General features: G+C 43.7%; 1 protein-coding gene across 5 annotated transcripts in view; it reads left to right on the top strand.

Annotated features, from left to right (window-relative positions):
- Kmt2a (lysine methyltransferase 2A) overlaps positions 1 to 17018 on the top strand; it is an 81717-nt gene that overhangs the window by 28370 nt on the left and 36329 nt on the right. For 4 of the 5 annotated variants that reach the window (XM_029543343.1, XM_021206517.2, XM_029543344.1 and 1 more), the window contains exons 2-10: positions 3565 to 3634; positions 6769 to 9419; positions 9790 to 9967; positions 11197 to 11431; positions 13382 to 13446; positions 13874 to 14257; positions 14396 to 14469; positions 15135 to 15266; positions 15733 to 15846. In XM_029543343.1, coding sequence (XP_029399203.1) covers positions 3565 to 3634; positions 6769 to 9419; positions 9790 to 9967; positions 11197 to 11431; positions 13382 to 13446; positions 13874 to 14257; positions 14396 to 14469; positions 15135 to 15266; positions 15733 to 15846 — 3903 coding nt within the window. The remainder of the gene's footprint in view (positions 1 to 3564; positions 3635 to 6768; positions 9420 to 9789; positions 9968 to 11196; positions 11432 to 13381; positions 13447 to 13873; positions 14258 to 14395; positions 14470 to 15134; positions 15267 to 15732; positions 15847 to 17018) is intronic. The other variant, XM_029543345.1, reaches the window with a different exon arrangement.

The raw sequence follows: 17018 nt of genomic DNA, 5'->3' as shown, positions 1-17018 counted from the left end.
AAAAAAAAAAAAAAAGAAAATACTTGGAAAAACTCTAGACATTGACAGCTGAATGGCTGCCTGAGAGCTCAGTGGGGCCCACACTGTACTGCAGGACTTTACAGTTAGGAGTGTATAATTAGGCTTTGGGAACGTTTGCAGTACCCATGGTGACCCACAACGTTGCCAACAGTGAGCACTGTGAAACGAATAAATACCTCACCTGTTCATGTATAGTTGCTTGCCCTGAGCTTGGAGTATAAGACTCATGCAGTTAGGGGTGTGGCCTGCTGGGTGCATTTGGCAATATGCAGATACTGTGAAAAAAATACACGGATTGGCAGGGTGTTAGTTGATCGTGATGTAGACAAAGAACAGATGGACCAGAAGCTTGGAGGATCTGAAAATGGGCGTTTTGTGGCTTTAGTTGTAGAATAGAAAGTTTTGTTCTCTGGGTACTTTATTTGAACTCTTCAGTTATTTATAGGTTTAATTTAACTATTGTGGTATTGAAGTGATTACAACCAGTAATAACTGTACCCACTTTAAACATAGGTTCCTTGATTGTTAACCTGTTATGTGTGTGATCTTGGGCGGGTCATTTGGCTAGACTTTATGTCTTCAAATAATCCTAATAAAAGTAATAGGAATATGCGTGTTGCTTCTAGTTTCTAAGTGATTTTATATAAATGGGTTGCTTCCCTTTCTCAGTGCTCAATAAAGAAAGAAACGGAGGGAGAAAGTGACTTGTCAACGCTCACATAGCCCGAGAATAGCAGAGCTGAGTCCCAAAGTCAGACTTTCTGATGTCTCAGCCAACAAACGTGGTCTGGCCCCCTCTAAAAAGTCAAAGATTTTGTGATTTTATTTTAAGTTAGCCTCCCCCCCCCCCGTTTGAAATGATTTACCATTACCTATAGTATTTGCTTGTTTGTTTTTTCCTAAACTCCTCTTTGTCTTTACTTCTGAGCAAGGGTTGTGGCTAAGTGGTAGACTTCTTGCCTAAGGCCCGGGATTCAGTCCCCAACACCAAAATGTACAGTAACTAAATCTACCAAAGTATGTATTTAAAGTGGAACAATGTGGACTTCTTATTTAAAAAATTGGATTAAGCTGAGTGGTGGTGGCATACGCCTTTAATCCTGGCACTCGGGAGACAGAGAGAGGCAGGGCCAGCCTGATCTACAGAGTGAGTTCCAGAGCATCCAGAACTACACAGAGAAACCCTGTCTTCAAAAACAAACAAACAAACAGAAATGGATAGAGGATGGGTTCGATAGTTCATGCTTGTAGTCCCATACTGGGTGGGGCAGAGGAGGAGCACCTTTGAAACTACTAGCCTGGGCTGTGACATTGAGACCCTGATGTCCCTTCTCCCTATAAAGAAAAATTTTGGATTGATTGGGCCTGTGCGATTTTTGATAACTGTTTGGATGCTGAGCCATCCAGTCTGAAGATCCACAGAAATCTATTTGGCTTTTTTAAAAAAGTATTTTATTATTTTGTGTGTGGATGTTTAGCCTACATGTATGTCTGTGCATGCGGTGTCCTGGTGGCCAGAAGAGAGTATTGGATCCCCTGGAACTAGAGTTGTGGATAGTTGTGCATCACCACGTGGATGCTAGGAATTAAATCTGAACGCCAGTCCTCTGCAAGAACAAATGCTGTTAACACTGGAGCCATCTCTAGCCCTGTTTGACTTGTTTTATATTAAGATAAAGGCATAGAGTTTTCCTTACAAATAATGTTCACATAAAAGTTTATTTTAAACTAAGAGAATTTTAAAAATTACTTTTAACCTAGTGACAAAAGAAACTAAAAAAAAAAAAAAAAACCAAAACTCTAAAGATTGAATACATTTTTACTCTTTTAAAAAATACATTTTCTGAAAAAATATCATCTTTTTTTTTTCCTTTCTTTCCTTTCTGGAAACAGGCTTTCTCTGTGTATCTCTGTCTGCTCCTCCGGAACTCCATCTGTAGACCAGGCTGGCCTTGAACTCCTGGAAATTCACCTGCCTCTGCCTGGGGTTAAGGGCATGTGGTACCTTTCATCTTTTTCTCTTATTTTAAATTTTTTTTTATTTTAAGCTTTTCTCTCTCTTTTTTAATTAGATATTTTCTTCATTTACATTTCAAATGCTATCCCTTTTCCTAGTTTCCTCTCCCAAAGTCTCCTATACCTCCCCCCACCCTCATCTTTCTCTTAAGTACTTCCTTCTTTATTTTATTTTCATGTATATAGATATTTTGCCTGTACTTACATTTGTGTACTGTGTACTGCTCTGGTGCTCTGAGAGGCTGAAGAGAGCATCAAACCCCTTGGAACTAGAGTTCCAGGTGGCTGTGAGTCACCTTGTGGGTGCTAGGAATGAAAACCAAGCCCTCTAGGGATCAGCCAGTGCTCCTAACAGCTGAGGCTTTTAAAATACCTTTTCCCCTTAGTCTCAGAGGGAAAAATGCTGCCTGAAGCCTTTAACAGTTGAACTGCTGATTTGTCTAAAATGTTTCATTTGCTTGGTAAGTGGTTAAGGGCCTCTTAACTCCTGGCTCTAGTTTTAAACTGAGGAAGAACTCTTGAGTGGGAGTGCACCCCTGTTGTCTGCTGGTGCTGTCCACAGGAGGAAACTCTGGAGACTTTAAATGTTGGGACACAGCTGGGGATTTACCAGACTCTGGCATCGTGCTGTTTGTTTGTGTGGGTTTTGTTTGTGGAATCTGAAATATTCTCTCCCCTTGCCCCTCTCTCTTTCTCTCTTTCCCTTCCCTCTCCTCCTCCCTCTCTCACTCCCTCCCCCTCCTCCCCGTCTCTGTCTTTCTAGAAAGAACTTTTTCTGATTCAGTAAACTCATACCAATCAGATGTTTCAATAGACTTTTCCTTGAGAACTTGTCCAAAGTAGGCTAAATGATTCTTAATATTTTTAAAGTAGGTTAAAAGTTAGAGGTAAGGAGTTTTTGCTTTTGTTTTTTCTAAGCAGAATTGGGAATAAGAGGTTTCCCTGTCACCGTGTGTGGTCAGTTTATGATTCCTGTCGCCATCACTGTTGCCCACCATTAAGTCTCTTACCACAGGGCATTTTAAGGTGGTGTCATAAAATGCACGTTGAGACTCTCTAATCTCAGATGTACAGAAATCACATCTGAATAACTGGTCGTGCTTTAAGGAACTTAATGCAGTTAAGGCTCTTACAGTCTCTCTGATATTTAGCAGGCAAGAGATCATCATAGGGTTATGTTACTACTCCCTGTATGTCTGTAGCTATAAGGACTTGTTTTATTTGCTTATTTGTATAAAATTATCTTTGAAAGGTTTGGGCCTGTATCTGTAGTTTGAAATTCAGGACTATCCCTTATCTAATGCTCACCAGAGATAGGCTTTCTATGCATTGTTGAGTGATTACCCAGCTACTGTGTGCAATTCAACTCTGTGACTGAGTCTGTGACTTTACAGACTGTTCGGATAATGATGATTGGGATGCACAGACCAATTGTCCAATGCATTTGTTTCATCTAGGCATTTCCTTTGGATTTATTGACATTTATATTTTTGTTTCTGATTTTAAAATAATTTTCCTTTGTTGTAGGATGAGCAGTTCTTAGGTTTTGGCTCAGATGAAGAAGTCAGAGTGCGAAGCCCCACAAGGTCTCCTTCAGGTATGGCCAATGAAGCGTGTGTCACAGGTCTGCATTCTGTTAGGACAGTGTGGCTGGCTTCCTCCTGCCTTGCTGTGAGTAAGGATGACTGCAGCCCAGGCTAGGAAACAGTGTGTGAGCTAGACTGGGCAGACTGGTTCCTGCTGCCTGGCCTTGTAAATTCTTCACTCTGTTTTCCTGGGTAACACTTGGGCATGAGAAGTAGGTTTCTACAGAATGATTTTGGGAAATTTGGTTAAATTTATTGTGTTCTACTCTACGGTAGTATTTATGCTTGTGTGTGTGTGTGGGGGGGGATTGGCTCTTGTTTTTTGGTAGATGAAATTTAGTGTTCTATTGTCAAAGAACCAGAAACATGTTGGTACTATATGATACCATTTTACCTAACCCTTAAAAGGCTGTACTAAAATAAAGAAACTGAAAATTATGTGGATGTTTCAGTTATTAGCATTGTTTATCAATATTCTCAACAAAATTCTAGACCTACAAGCAGTTTCCTAAGATAGTCAGTGGACTTCACCTTTATTAGCTTGGATCATTGAGATGGAGGAAAGACTTGCGGTTCTATTGATGGGAAACCCACTCCTCATCTTGACAGTATCTGGGCTTCTAGTAAGGCCTTGTTTATGTGGGTAAACAGTCTAATAAAATATTCTATTGTTAGATGTTTTTACTCTGTTTGATTTGTGATGGTTGCTGACATTTGGGTCTCATTTGGGAGTCATTAAGTATTGTTTAGTAATCTAATTAAACACCCAAGCTGACAAGTTTTATGTGCCCAGTGATGGTATTCATACCTGGTTACTGGTTCTAGTAATTTAGACCCTATTATTAGACGGTAGCAGTGGTTTCTTTAAGAGGCGATGGAATCTTTTTTTTTTTTTTTTTTTTTTTTTAAAGATTTATTTATTTATTATATATGTAAGTATGCTGTAGTTGTCTTCAGACACTCCAGAAGAGGGCATCAGATCTTGTTATGGATGGTTGTGAGCCACCATGTGGTTGCTGGGATTTGAACTCCGGACCTTTGGAAGAACAGTCGGGTGCTCTTACCCACTGAGCCATCTCACCAGCCCGAGGCGATGGAATCTTAAGTCGCTGTATAGGATCCTTACTGTAACTCTCATTTACAGTTGATAAAAATGAGAACAGGGCCTTGAGCCAGTGTGTGCCTCGAGTGTAAGAAGCTAGCCAACTGAGTAAGGACCCTTCTCTGCTCTGCTTTTTCTGCTTGTCTGTGAAAGCTTCTTTTAAAAAGTGATAGAGAAGTGGTTTTCACAGTAGCGGAAGTCGTCTGGCAGCCCCCACAGCGTTCAGGAGTCGAGTCCCTAGTCTTAGCTAGTCCACAGTGGCTTCTTAGGGAGGCTTTCGTGGCACCTGTTACCTTAACGGCTGTGCTTGTTCTTTTAAGGTATCTGGCTATGTATTACTTAGATGAATTGTTATCTACTGTCTTGTAGTCCAGTGCTTTGGTTATAATTAGTATACATTGAGAATTGATTTGTAAACTCTTCATCTGTTATGGGAAATGGCCTACCTTACGTGGTGAGTGCTGCACTGTGTTTCTGTTGGGAGGTTCCACCACTGGACCTGGTGGATTTCTGCTGTGCTGGCAAGCAGCTCCATAGCATAGATGCTCATAGTGTCTGAAATCTCTTTTGATGCCTAGGAAGGGAGATTTTGGTCTCAGAAGAAGGTTGTACTATATAACACTGAGAAGCTAAGGAAGAATTTAAAAACAAACAAAAGCCAAACCATAGTGGTTTTTTTTGTTTGTTTTTGTTTTTGTTTTTTGTTTTTTGTTTTTTTGAGGCAGGGTCTTACTTTGTAGCCCAGGTTGGCATGGAGCTCACTGTGTAGCCCTGGCTAACCCTGAACTGGAGGTGGCAAGGCCTGGGGTCACAAGTGTGAGCCATCATGCCTGGCTGCTGGAGCCAGTTCTTAGTGCATTTTCAGTACAAGCTGATAGGTGTTAGGGGCAGTTTTGTTCCTTAACTGTCTTCATAGTAGCAGGTTGAACATCTTTATAATTTTGGAGATTCCTGTGTGTAAGAAGATCTCAATATGTAGCCCTGGCTAGAACTCCATAGGCAGACCAGGATGACCCTGAACTTGTGGGTAGTTTCCTGCCTCTGCCTCCTTAGTATTGGGTTTCCAGGTGCATTCCATCACATCTAGCGTTCTCTTTTATCTGAAATAGCAGTGATCTGTCTTAATATATTGTTGATTTGACCGTCTCATCAGCTGGGGCTAAATCTTTTTGTAACTTGGGACTAACTAGTTTGAGAAGCCCTAGCAAAGTGTAGACTAAGGCGCACATCACACAGGCCACTGCTTTGTAAACTCTCGTGCTATGCAGGTGATTGTGCTGGTGTCTCGTGAGTAGGCATTTCTCTGAAGTAAGCCTTTCTTAGTTTACTCTACCAGAACAGATTGAAAATACAGGATGCTGGGCTACCAGGGAAGGCGCCTCTTTGCATGAAAATTGGTACTGTTCAAATTGATATTGTTGAGACTATTCAAAGTCAGTTACAGATTGAAAAGCTGGAGTGTCTGCTGTCGTCCTGGCTGAGTTGAGGTGCTTTGCTTGTGTGTGCTTTTGGTTTGTTTGGGTGTGATTGCTCTGTTTTGTTTTGAGGTCGGGTCTTTCTGTGTAGCTCAAGGCTAACCTCAGGCTTGTCACCTTTCTGTCTTAGTCTCCTGAGTGCCACCATGCTCAGCTCTTGAAACATGTTCTTAACTGCCACTCTTTGTGACCTGAATAATGTATTACAGATTTCAAAAGACAGTTTCTTTATTTATTTATTTATTTATTTTTAATTTTAGAAAAGGAATAAAAATCTTGCTCATTTGGGGAGCAGGAATTTCTGTTTCCTAGGTTACTTCAGTTGAAAACCTTATTTTGATTTTTATGTCAAAAAAGTAATTAGATTTTTTTTTTAGGTGGGGTGTTACTGTGTTATTGAGGTAAATATTTTGTGAGAAGAAATTAAGCACAATTAAGATGTAGCATTGACTCAGTAGTCCCAATGAGCTCGCTACAAAATGGCCTGTGCTAAATTATATTCAGCTTAGCAAAGACCTGAACTACACAGCTAAATATATGCTCTTCATTGTTTAATTTCTATACACAGTTAAAGCTAGTCCTCGAAAACCTCGCGGGAGACCTAGAAGTGGCTCTGACCGGAACCCAGCCATCCTCTCTGACCCGTCTGTGTTCTCCCCTCTAAATAAATCAGAGACCAAATCTGCAGATAAAATCAAGAAGAAAGATTCTAAGAGCATAGAAAAGAAGAGAGGAAGACCTCCCACCTTCCCTGGGGTAAAAATCAAAATCACACATGGAAAGGACATTGCAGAGTTCACACACGGAAGCAAAGAGGATAGCCTGAAAAAAGTTAAACGGACCCCTTCTGCTATGTTCCAGCAAGCCACAAAGATTAAAAAATTAAGAGCAGGTAAACTGTCTCCTCTCAAGTCTAAGTTTAAGACAGGGAAGCTCCAACTAGGAAGGAAGGGGGTGCAGATTGTAAGACGGCGAGGAAGGCCTCCATCCACAGAACGGATAAAGACCCCTTCAGGTCTCCTCATTAATTCTGAACTGGAAAAGCCTCAGAAGGTCCGGAAAGACAAGGAAGGAACACCCCCTCTCCCAAAAGAAGACAAGACAGTTGTCAGACAAAGCCCTCGAAGGATTAAACCGGTCAGGATTATTCCTTCTTGTAAAAGGACAGATGCCACAATTGCTAAGCAACTCCTCCAGAGGGCAAAGAAGGGGGCGCAGAAGAAAATCGAGAAAGAAGCAGCTCAGCTGCAGGGAAGGAAGGTGAAGACGCAGGTCAAGAATATCCGGCAGTTCATCATGCCTGTGGTTAGCGCCATCTCCTCGAGGATCATCAAGACTCCCCGACGGTTCATAGAGGATGAGGATTATGACCCTCCAATTAAGATTGCGCGCCTAGAATCTACCCCGAACAGCAGATTCAGCGCCACGTCCTGTGGATCCTCTGAGAAGTCCAGTGCCGCCTCCCAGCACTCCTCTCAGATGTCTTCAGACTCCTCCCGATCCAGCAGCCCCAGTATCGATACCACCTCAGATTCTCAGGCCTCTGAAGAGATCCAGGCACTTCCTGAGGAGCGCAGTAATACCCCCGAAGTTCATACACCACTGCCCATTTCCCAGTCCCCAGAAACTGAGAGTAATGATAGGAGAAGCAGACGGTATTCGATGTCTGAGAGAAGCTTTGGATCTAGAACAACTAAAAAATTACCAACTCTACAAAGTGCCCCCCAGCAGCAGACCTCCTCCTCGCCACCTCCGCCTCTGCTCACCCCTCCCCCTCCATTGCAGCCAGCCTCCAGCATCTCTGACCACACACCTTGGCTTATGCCTCCCACCATCCCCTTAGCATCACCATTCCTGCCTGCTTCTGCTGCTCCCATGCAAGGGAAGCGGAAATCTATTTTGCGGGAGCCAACATTTAGGTGGACTTCTTTAAAACATTCGAGGTCAGAGCCACAGTACTTTTCCTCAGCAAAGTATGCCAAAGAAGGTCTGATTCGCAAACCAATATTTGATAACTTCCGACCCCCTCCGCTGACTCCGGAGGATGTCGGCTTTGCTTCTGGTTTTTCTGCATCTGGTACTGCTGCTTCGGCCCGGTTGTTTTCACCACTCCATTCTGGAACAAGGTTTGATATTCATAAAAGGAGCCCCATTCTGAGAGCTCCCAGATTTACTCCAAGTGAGGCACACTCTAGAATATTTGAGTCTGTGACCTTGCCTAGTAATCGGACTTCTTCTGGAGCGTCCTCTTCGGGAGTGTCTAATAGAAAAAGGAAAAGGAGAGTGTTTAGTCCGATTCGCTCTGAACCACGATCACCTTCTCACTCCATGAGGACAAGAAGCGGAAGGCTTAGCACCTCTGAGCTGTCACCTCTCACTCCCCCGTCTTCTGTCTCCTCCTCATTAAGCATTCCCGTTAGTCCTCTTGCCGCTAGTGCCTTAAACCCAACTTTTACTTTTCCTTCTCATTCCCTAACTCAGTCTGGGGAATCTACAGAGAAAAGTCAGAGAGCAAGGAAGCAGACTAGTGCTCCAGCAGAGCCGTTCTCGTCAAATAGCCCTGCTCTCTTCCCATGGTTCACCCCAGGCTCTCAGACCGAGAAGGGGAGAAAGAAAGACACTGCCCCGGAGGAGCTGTCCAAAGATCGAGATGCCGACAAGAGCGTGGAGAAGGACGAGAGTAGAGAGAGAGACCGGGAGAGAGAGAAGGAGAATAAGCGGGAGTCAAGGAAAGAGAAAAGGAAAAAGGGCTCAGACGTTCAGAGTAGCTCTGCTTTGTATCCTGTGGGTCGGGTTTCCAAAGAGAAGGTTGCTGGAGAAGATGTTGGGACTTCATCTTCTGCCAAAAAGGCAACAGGGCGGAAGAAGTCTTCGTCACTTGATTCTGGGGCTGATGTTGCTCCTGTGACTCTTGGGGACACAACAGCTGTCAAAGCCAAAATTCTTATAAAGAAAGGGAGAGGAAATCTGGAAAAAAACAACTTGGACCTCGGCCCAACTGCCCCATCCCTGGAGAAGGAGAAAACCCTCTGCCTTTCCACTCCTTCATCTAGCACTGTTAAACACTCCACTTCCTCCATAGGCTCCATGTTGGCTCAGGCAGACAAGCTTCCAATGACTGACAAGAGGGTTGCCAGCCTCCTAAAAAAGGCCAAAGCCCAGCTCTGCAAGATTGAGAAGAGTAAGAGTCTCAAACAGACTGACCAGCCCAAAGCACAGGTACTCTTTCCCACTCGCCTCTTAAAACCAGGGTCATGGAGCCCCTTCTTGGGACAGGTTTAGGTTAGGCTAAATGTTTGAGCTGCATCATTTATGGGAGCTAGGAGGTGGGTGGTATGTGCAGTGGTCCTTCAAGGACCTGGAGCATTATAAGAAGTAGAAAATTATGCTCTAAAGCAACATAGAGGGACAATACAGGTAGGGTGGAGATGTAGTTGCTTTCCATATAGCGGCCTAACGGCTAGGAATAGTTAAGAGTTGTATGCTTTGGTAATAGATTATAATAAATTGATCAGGTATACTTTGGCTTTATTTCGTTGTAATTGCAACATGCATGGTTGTCTTTATTTGTGGCTTATTTCATACTCAGGGTCAAGAAAGTGATTCGTCAGAAACTTCTGTTCGAGGACCCCGGATTAAACATGTCTGCAGAAGAGCTGCTGTTGCCCTTGGCCGCAAACGAGCTGTGTTTCCTGATGACATGCCCACCTTGAGTGCCTTACCGTGGGAAGAACGAGAAAAAATTTTGTCTTCCATGGGGAATGATGGTAAGTCAGGGAAGTCGACCTTGGAGCTTTGCTGTCGTTCTGCAGGTGCTGGTAGGCTCATCATAGTTCCTTAGACTGGATTTGGACAGCAGACCAAAACCAGATAGCTGCAGGGCATTAAATATGTAAAGATTTAGTCAGAGGAAGGGCCGCAGAAAGCAAAAGTACCCAGGGAAGACTTGTAAGCCATCAGATGCTGATGCAAGTGTAACTCCTGAAAGGGAAGAAGAATGGCAAAGCCTTCCTCGACTGCTGTGCAGTAGAAGAAAGGCTTGACAAGGCTGTCAGAGGCATTTCTTCTCTCAGAAACAATACTGGCATCTTTCTTGGCCACACTAAGAACCTGCCTGGAGGCAGCTGTGCTGAGCGTAACCTCTCTTACTAGTAGTTTTCGGGACACAGCAGTTGGAGCCCTTGTCTTTTACACTTCCTGAAATTAGAGATCTGTGAAGTACTCTATGAATTAGGCTTTCAACTGCTTCTCTGAATAAAACACCATGGTCAAAAGCAACTGGGGAGGAAAGGGTTTATTTCTTCTTACGACTCTTAGGTCCCCCTGAATCACTGAGGGAAGCCAGGGCAGGAACTTAAGGCAGGATCCTAGAGGCAGGAACTGAAGCTGAGAACCTGGAGGACCACTGCCTCTGCCTCAATCCTCACGCCTGTTAGCCTCAATTTCTTATACAACTCAGGACCACCCGCCCAGGGGTGGCACCAGCCATGATGGTCTGGGCCCCAACTCATCAGTCGATTCTCAAGAAAATGCCCTACAGCCTAGTCTGCAGGCAGAGAGGCATGCTTTCAATTGAGGTTCCTCTTCCCAGATAACTGGAGCTTGTGTCACGTTGACAAAAACAAAACAACCACCAGGATGGGCATGTATTCCTGACTGCCATCTGACTGTGCAGTGCTGGGTGCCTCCTGACAGTTCGTCATCTAGAGAGAGTTCTCAGAAGCGCTCAGCTTGCTCTTGACTTGAAATCAGGGTGTTTCGTTTTCACACTGAGATATTTGCTTTCATCAAGCTATAGGGTGAAGGTGTTTAAAAGCACTTGGATAATTACTTTGAACACCTCTGAGTTCTGTGTATGGCTATATTATAAATTCTTCTGTTTTGACTAGCAATCCAGGTGAGGTTTAACGTATCTAATGATACGAAGGGACTCTGAGGGTTTCTTAAGGAGGCGTTAGAAATTCCCTTGGGACTAAAGATACATCTTTCTTAACAGACAAGTCATCAGTTGCTGGCTCAGAAGATGCCGAACCTCTTGCTCCTCCCATCAAACCAATTAAGCCTGTCACCAGAAACAAGGCACCTCAGGAGCCCCCGGTGAAGAAAGGGCGACGGTCAAGGCGGTGTGGACAGTGTCCTGGCTGCCAGGTGCCTGAGGACTGTGGCATTTGCACTAATTGCCTGGACAAGCCCAAGTTTGGTGGCCGCAATATAAAGAAGCAATGCTGCAAGTGAGTGAGTCTTCCTCTGAGGCAGTGACCTCACGGTTTGTCACATGGGATGACAACCTGGTGTGCTTGCACCAACCTGCTGGGTCTCCAGGTTAGATGCAGAGTTCATGTTTGTGACATGTTAAGGTCTGAGCTGAGTAAGTATTCTACAGCCATGCCGTCTAGTAGGACGGTCTCCGTCATGAAAACATTCTTCCTTGTTTACTTCAGTGTGACACCTAGTAGCTACATTTGACAAGTGCTTAGTGTGACTGAAGAACTACATTTATTTATTTATTTTTTATTCAATAATTTCTTCATTTACATTTCAAATGCTATCCCGAGAATGCCCTTTACCTTTCCCCTCCCCTTGTTCCTCAACCCACCCACTCCCACTGCCTGGCCCTGGCATTCATATTGGGGCATATGATCTTTGCAATACCAGGGCCTCTCCTCCCATTGATGGCTGAAGAACTACATTTTTAAAAATAATTTTTAATTTTAATTATTTTAACTTTAGATAGCTGCATGTGACTAGTGACTACTATATTAGTGTAGCTTTGGATAGTTTCTTAAAGAAAGACCTTCAGTCAAGTATACATTTGACTTTCTGGCTCTTTCATAGTATTTCCATTCATACAGGTTATTTTGTGGGTGGGGTGGTCAGTGCTGCGGCTTGAACCTACACACGTGCTAGTCCAGGGCTCTGCCATTGAGATACTCTCAGCCCGGCATAGGGAGGTTTTAAAGATACAAACTACTTTTTCAGTCAGTTTTGGGGTACACTTTCTGCCATTTGGGATGATTTGTTTAAAACCTATTAGAATTATGTGAACAGTAGTTCTGGCAACTGGACTTCCTACAAAGTGCCTGGCACAAGAGATACTTACGAATGAGTGACGTTAAAGGGATTAATGTAAGCGATAGTTGAGAAGTGCTCCATCGTTCACACAGGGAATATGGTCTCTAGAAGACAGAAGGCAGTCCTAAGATGGGTGTGGGGGCACATGCCTGTGACCCCAGCATTGGGAGGTTGAGGCAGGAAGACTGCCATGAGTTCAAGATTAACTCAGTGTATACACTGAGACTATCTCAAAAAGACAAAGTTCTATGTTTTGGTTTGTGGACTTAAGCAGGAATTTTGGTTTGGGTACTTTAATGGCAAGTAGTAATTCAATTTGTATAATGTAAACTGGTGCCTGAGCTACATTTTGAGGTGACAGTGAACTGGGTGTGAACAGGGCATGTAGCTCACACCGGACTTCCTGCCTTACACATGTGAGGCCCGATGTTCACTCCCCAGTTCCAAAAATAGGACCTTTGTTTGGGGCCTGGAATTTATTCATTTGTGGAGCGATGAGGATGGATTTAGTGCAGTTTGAATCAAATTAAGTTTAAATTTTGTTAAATTTAAACTATAGGGTAAAACATATCTGTCATGAGATACACCTGTAATTTTCTAGTAGCAAAGGACTTGGTGAGTTTTAGTTCCTGTTGTGTGGACATGAATATTAAATTTCATAAGAGAGCAGTAATTATTTGACTGTAAGAAATACTGATCATCATGTCTGGTGTCTACTGTGATGCACAGACAGAGAGGATCAAGAGTTCAGGATCGTTCCTCTACTGTATAGTGTAACCTGGGCTGTATGGGACACTGTCTCAAAGCAGGAAGGACAGAAGGCAGGCAGGGGGGGTAATCTCTGTGTAGGGTACAAGTCCATATTAAATGACAAGAAATTTGAGTACCATTTCAAATATGACAGTTGGTCCTTTTAGATCCTAAGAGGAGGTAAAATTGTCAACCCAAGGATTTTAAAGGTTGAAACCAAACTGAACCCTAAGAAGTCCTTGTTCTGTCAAATGACCTGGTGGCGACCTGCTGTGTTTTGTAGACAAGCAAGCAAGCATTTATTTCATTTCTTCTCTTTATATTCAGTTTGTCTCACACTTTATCCTTTGTTACCCTAGGATGAGAAAATGTCAGAATCTGCAGTGGATGCCTTCCAAAACCTCCCTCCAGAAGCAGACTAAAGGTAGTGGTGCGCGCGCCTTCCCGGGGTGTCCCTGCCTCAATGTCATGCAGCCGTGTGCATTCGGTGTAAAGAGAATACTAGGGTTTTTTTTGTTTTTGTTTTTCTTTTAAAGTACTGCTCTCTCCCGGGGAGTTGGTGGTTGTTGAAGCTGGATGATAGGTACATGGGGGTTCATTTGACTCTATTTTGGGGTATGTTTGAAATTTTCCATAATTAAGACACTTGTTTAAAATTCATGTAAAAATTCTAGCTCTGCTCCTTTGCTAGAATAATAAAATTTCCCTGTATTACCTGATCAACATGGCCTCAGCTTTGTGGAGACTTGAGCCCTGCTTTGGCTGCAGGAGACTGGGACAAGACTCTTACAGAGTTCTTGTGCTTTTTCCTCATGGAGACTTTTCTCACTGATCTTGTTTTGTTCTCCTAGCTGTGAAAAAGAAAGAGAAGAAGTCTAAGACCACTGAAAAGAAAGAGAGCAAAGAGAGTGCTGTCGTGAAGAGCCCCCTAGAGTCTGCTCAGAAGGCTGCCCCGCCACCACGGGAGGAGCCTGCCCCAAGGAAGAGCAGCAGCGAGCCTCCACCCCGCAAACCTGTGGAAGAAAAGAGTGAAGAAGGGGGTGTCCCTGCGCCTGCCCCTGCGCCTGAACCCAAACAGGTCAGCGCGCCAGCATCCCGGAAGTCCAGCAAGCAGGTCTCCCAGCCAACAGCAGTTGTCCCCCCTCAGCCTCCTAGCACAGCACCGCAGAAAAAAGAAGTTCCCAAGGCCGTTCCAAGTGAGCCCAAGAAAAAGCAACCTCCACCCCCAGAACCAGGTGAGTGGCAGACAGAAAGACAGATTGGTCGTGTCACCTCAAAGTCTAGAAGACAGTCTGAGTGGCCCTCTTACAGGCCAGTCAGTCTGAAAGTACTCATTCCTGGCATCTGACCAAAATCTGTTTTGAATCCTTTAGGGCCAGAGCAAAGCAAGCAGAAAAAAGTGGCCCCCCGCCCAAGTATCCCTGTAAAACAAAAACCAAAGGACAAGGTGAGCGGGCAGCTGTCTGCGCCTCTTTAGGGATATGTTTGTTCTGGTCTGTAGCGGGAGCCTTGGCCTAAATGAAACTGTCCCCTCTCTGGAGATGGCAGTGGGGTCTCCCAAAATTCAGGTGTAAGCTTTCACCCCTCCTGGTTGGTTGGTGTTTTGTTTTCCTGCTCTCTTAGCTTGGTTGACTTCCCTTCATTGTGGCCTGGCATGCTGTAGTCTAGCTGCGGCTTACTCTGACAGCATTTGGCATGGCTTTTGCCCTCTGTATACATGTTATCTATGTATATATGTTAATAACGTTTGTCTACAGAAGCAGCCCGTACCTGTGCACACTGTTTCTATTCTGGATGGAGACAGAATTTCAGACTTTTGTGAAGATTACCCTTCCTCTATCTTGAGACAGGTCACACTCTGTATGTCAAGCTGGCCTCGAACTTCCAGCATCCTCCTACTTCCCCATCCAGTGTGAGCCATCACACCTAGCTCCCTCTCCCCTTCTATAGGATACTTATTCTGAAAATGTTTCTATATCTAAGAATAGGCGTTCGTATGCTAACGGATACTTATTCTGAAAATGTTTCTATACCTAAGAATAGGCGTTCGTATGCTACCCTATTGCAATATGAGGGCAAGTCATTGTTTTCTACATTCATCCTCTGTCTCAGGAGAAGCCACCTCCAGTAAGTAAACAAGAGAATGCAGGCACTTTGAACATCCTCAACCCACTCTCAAATGGCATCAGTTCTAAGCAGAAAATCCCAGCAGATGGAGTCCACAGGATCAGAGTGGACTTTAAGGTAAAAGTGTTTAATGATCATGCCTTTATTAACCATTATGACCTTTAAAGAAAAGGTGAGCTTTCAAAGGGAAACAGCGCCCACTAGAGGAATGAATAAGAACTACAGCTTACAGACAGGATCAGGTACCTGAAAGCCTTGTCAGCCTGAGGCCCGTGTGTGAACTGGTAGGGAAGCACAGACATCCTGAGCAGCATCCGGGAAGAGAATTGTTTCAAACTCCTGTTACCCGAATCAGCAAAGCCCAGTACATTCAGCCTCGGTGTATCTTTGCAGCTATTTACATGGCATCGCACCAATAGTGGGCTTTCAACGGATAGTCCGCTTTAAAGCAGCGCTTGCTCATGTTTGGACGAGTGGGACTCAGTGCTCCTGGCACTCTGTGGCACTCTGTGTGTGTGCTGTTTGTCCTGGTTTTGACACTTCGAAACTTCCATAAGTGATCTTTATGTCTCTTTCCCCACAGGAAGACTGTGAAGCAGAGAATGTGTGGGAGATGGGAGGCTTGGGGATCCTGACCTCTGTCCCCATAACACCCAGAGTGGTGTGTTTTCTCTGTGCTAGCAGTGGGCGTGTGGAGGTAAGCGCCCTGCTTCTGTCTCCTCCGTGATGACGGACCACTGTGTTGTGGTCTTTTTAGTAGTTAGCAGGTCTGTCTTCTTGCTTAAGCCGGCTACTGAGTATTTTTTTTTAACTTTTAGAAATTTTAAGAAGGAATCTAGTAGTATATACTTTCAACTCTTTAATTTAGTCTTTATTATAGAGTTCTTTTTTCTTAGAACAAAAAGGGTTGCTGTTGGTTTTTATATTGAATACCTATGCGTATAAAAAGCTCTTAGCAATTATTAAGAAGCAGAAAAATACACAGCAGAAAATGTGTGAAAGAGAGATAGATAATTAAAAAATGACAAATAAGACTGTAGTACATATGGTGGGGTGGTCATTAACCCCCAGTGACCAAGTACTGCAGGTCCAGGTGTGCTGCCATTACCCTTAATCCAGCACTCAGATAAAAAGACAGATGGATAGCTGTGAGTTCATGGCTAGCCTGGTCAACAAAGTGAGCTCTAAGGCAACCAGAGCTGCAGAGAGAGACCTGAAACAACAGAAGGATTTCCCAATAGAAGAAAGACAGTTAGTGGTCTTATCTTTTGGTGAGTTGTTTGGAAATGGTGTTTATTTTATTTGTTTTTAAAAAATTATTTATTTTATATATATGAGTACACTGTAGCTGTCTTCACACACACCAGAAGAGGGCATCAGGTCCCATTACAAATGGTTGTAAGTCACCATGTGGTTGCTGGGAATTGAACTCAGGACCTCTGGAAGAGCAGTCAGTGCTCTTAACCGCTGAGCCATCTCTCCAGCCCAAATGGTGTTTACCTTTTAGAATGGTATTTTAGAATGGCATATTCTTTAACCCAGCAATTGCATGCTAGGTATTTGTTTTTAAAGTAATTAGATAAATTGCCAGATATGTATATATAATAAAATTATATTATCATTTTGTGTGTGGATGATTTGGCTGCATGTAATATGTGCACCATGTGCATGCCTATTGCCTTCAGGAGTGAGAAGAGGGATTGGATCCCCTGCTACTGGAGTTACAGCCACTTGAGAGCCTATATTTGGGAGCTGAGAATCAAACTTGGCTCCTGTGCAAGAGCAGTCTGTGCCCTTAGCCACTCCGCCATCTCTCTAGCTCCAGTATTTAAAACTCAAGAGTCTATTAGTCTGGAGCCCTGGTTAAAG

Source organism: Mus pahari, chromosome 10, assembly GCF_900095145.1.
Source record: "Mus pahari chromosome 10, PAHARI_EIJ_v1.1, whole genome shotgun sequence".
Taxonomy (NCBI): Eukaryota; Metazoa; Chordata; class Mammalia; order Rodentia; family Muridae; genus Mus; species Mus pahari.
The sequence above is the reverse complement of the archived record's forward strand: the minus strand, read 5'-3'. Positions and strand labels throughout refer to the sequence as shown.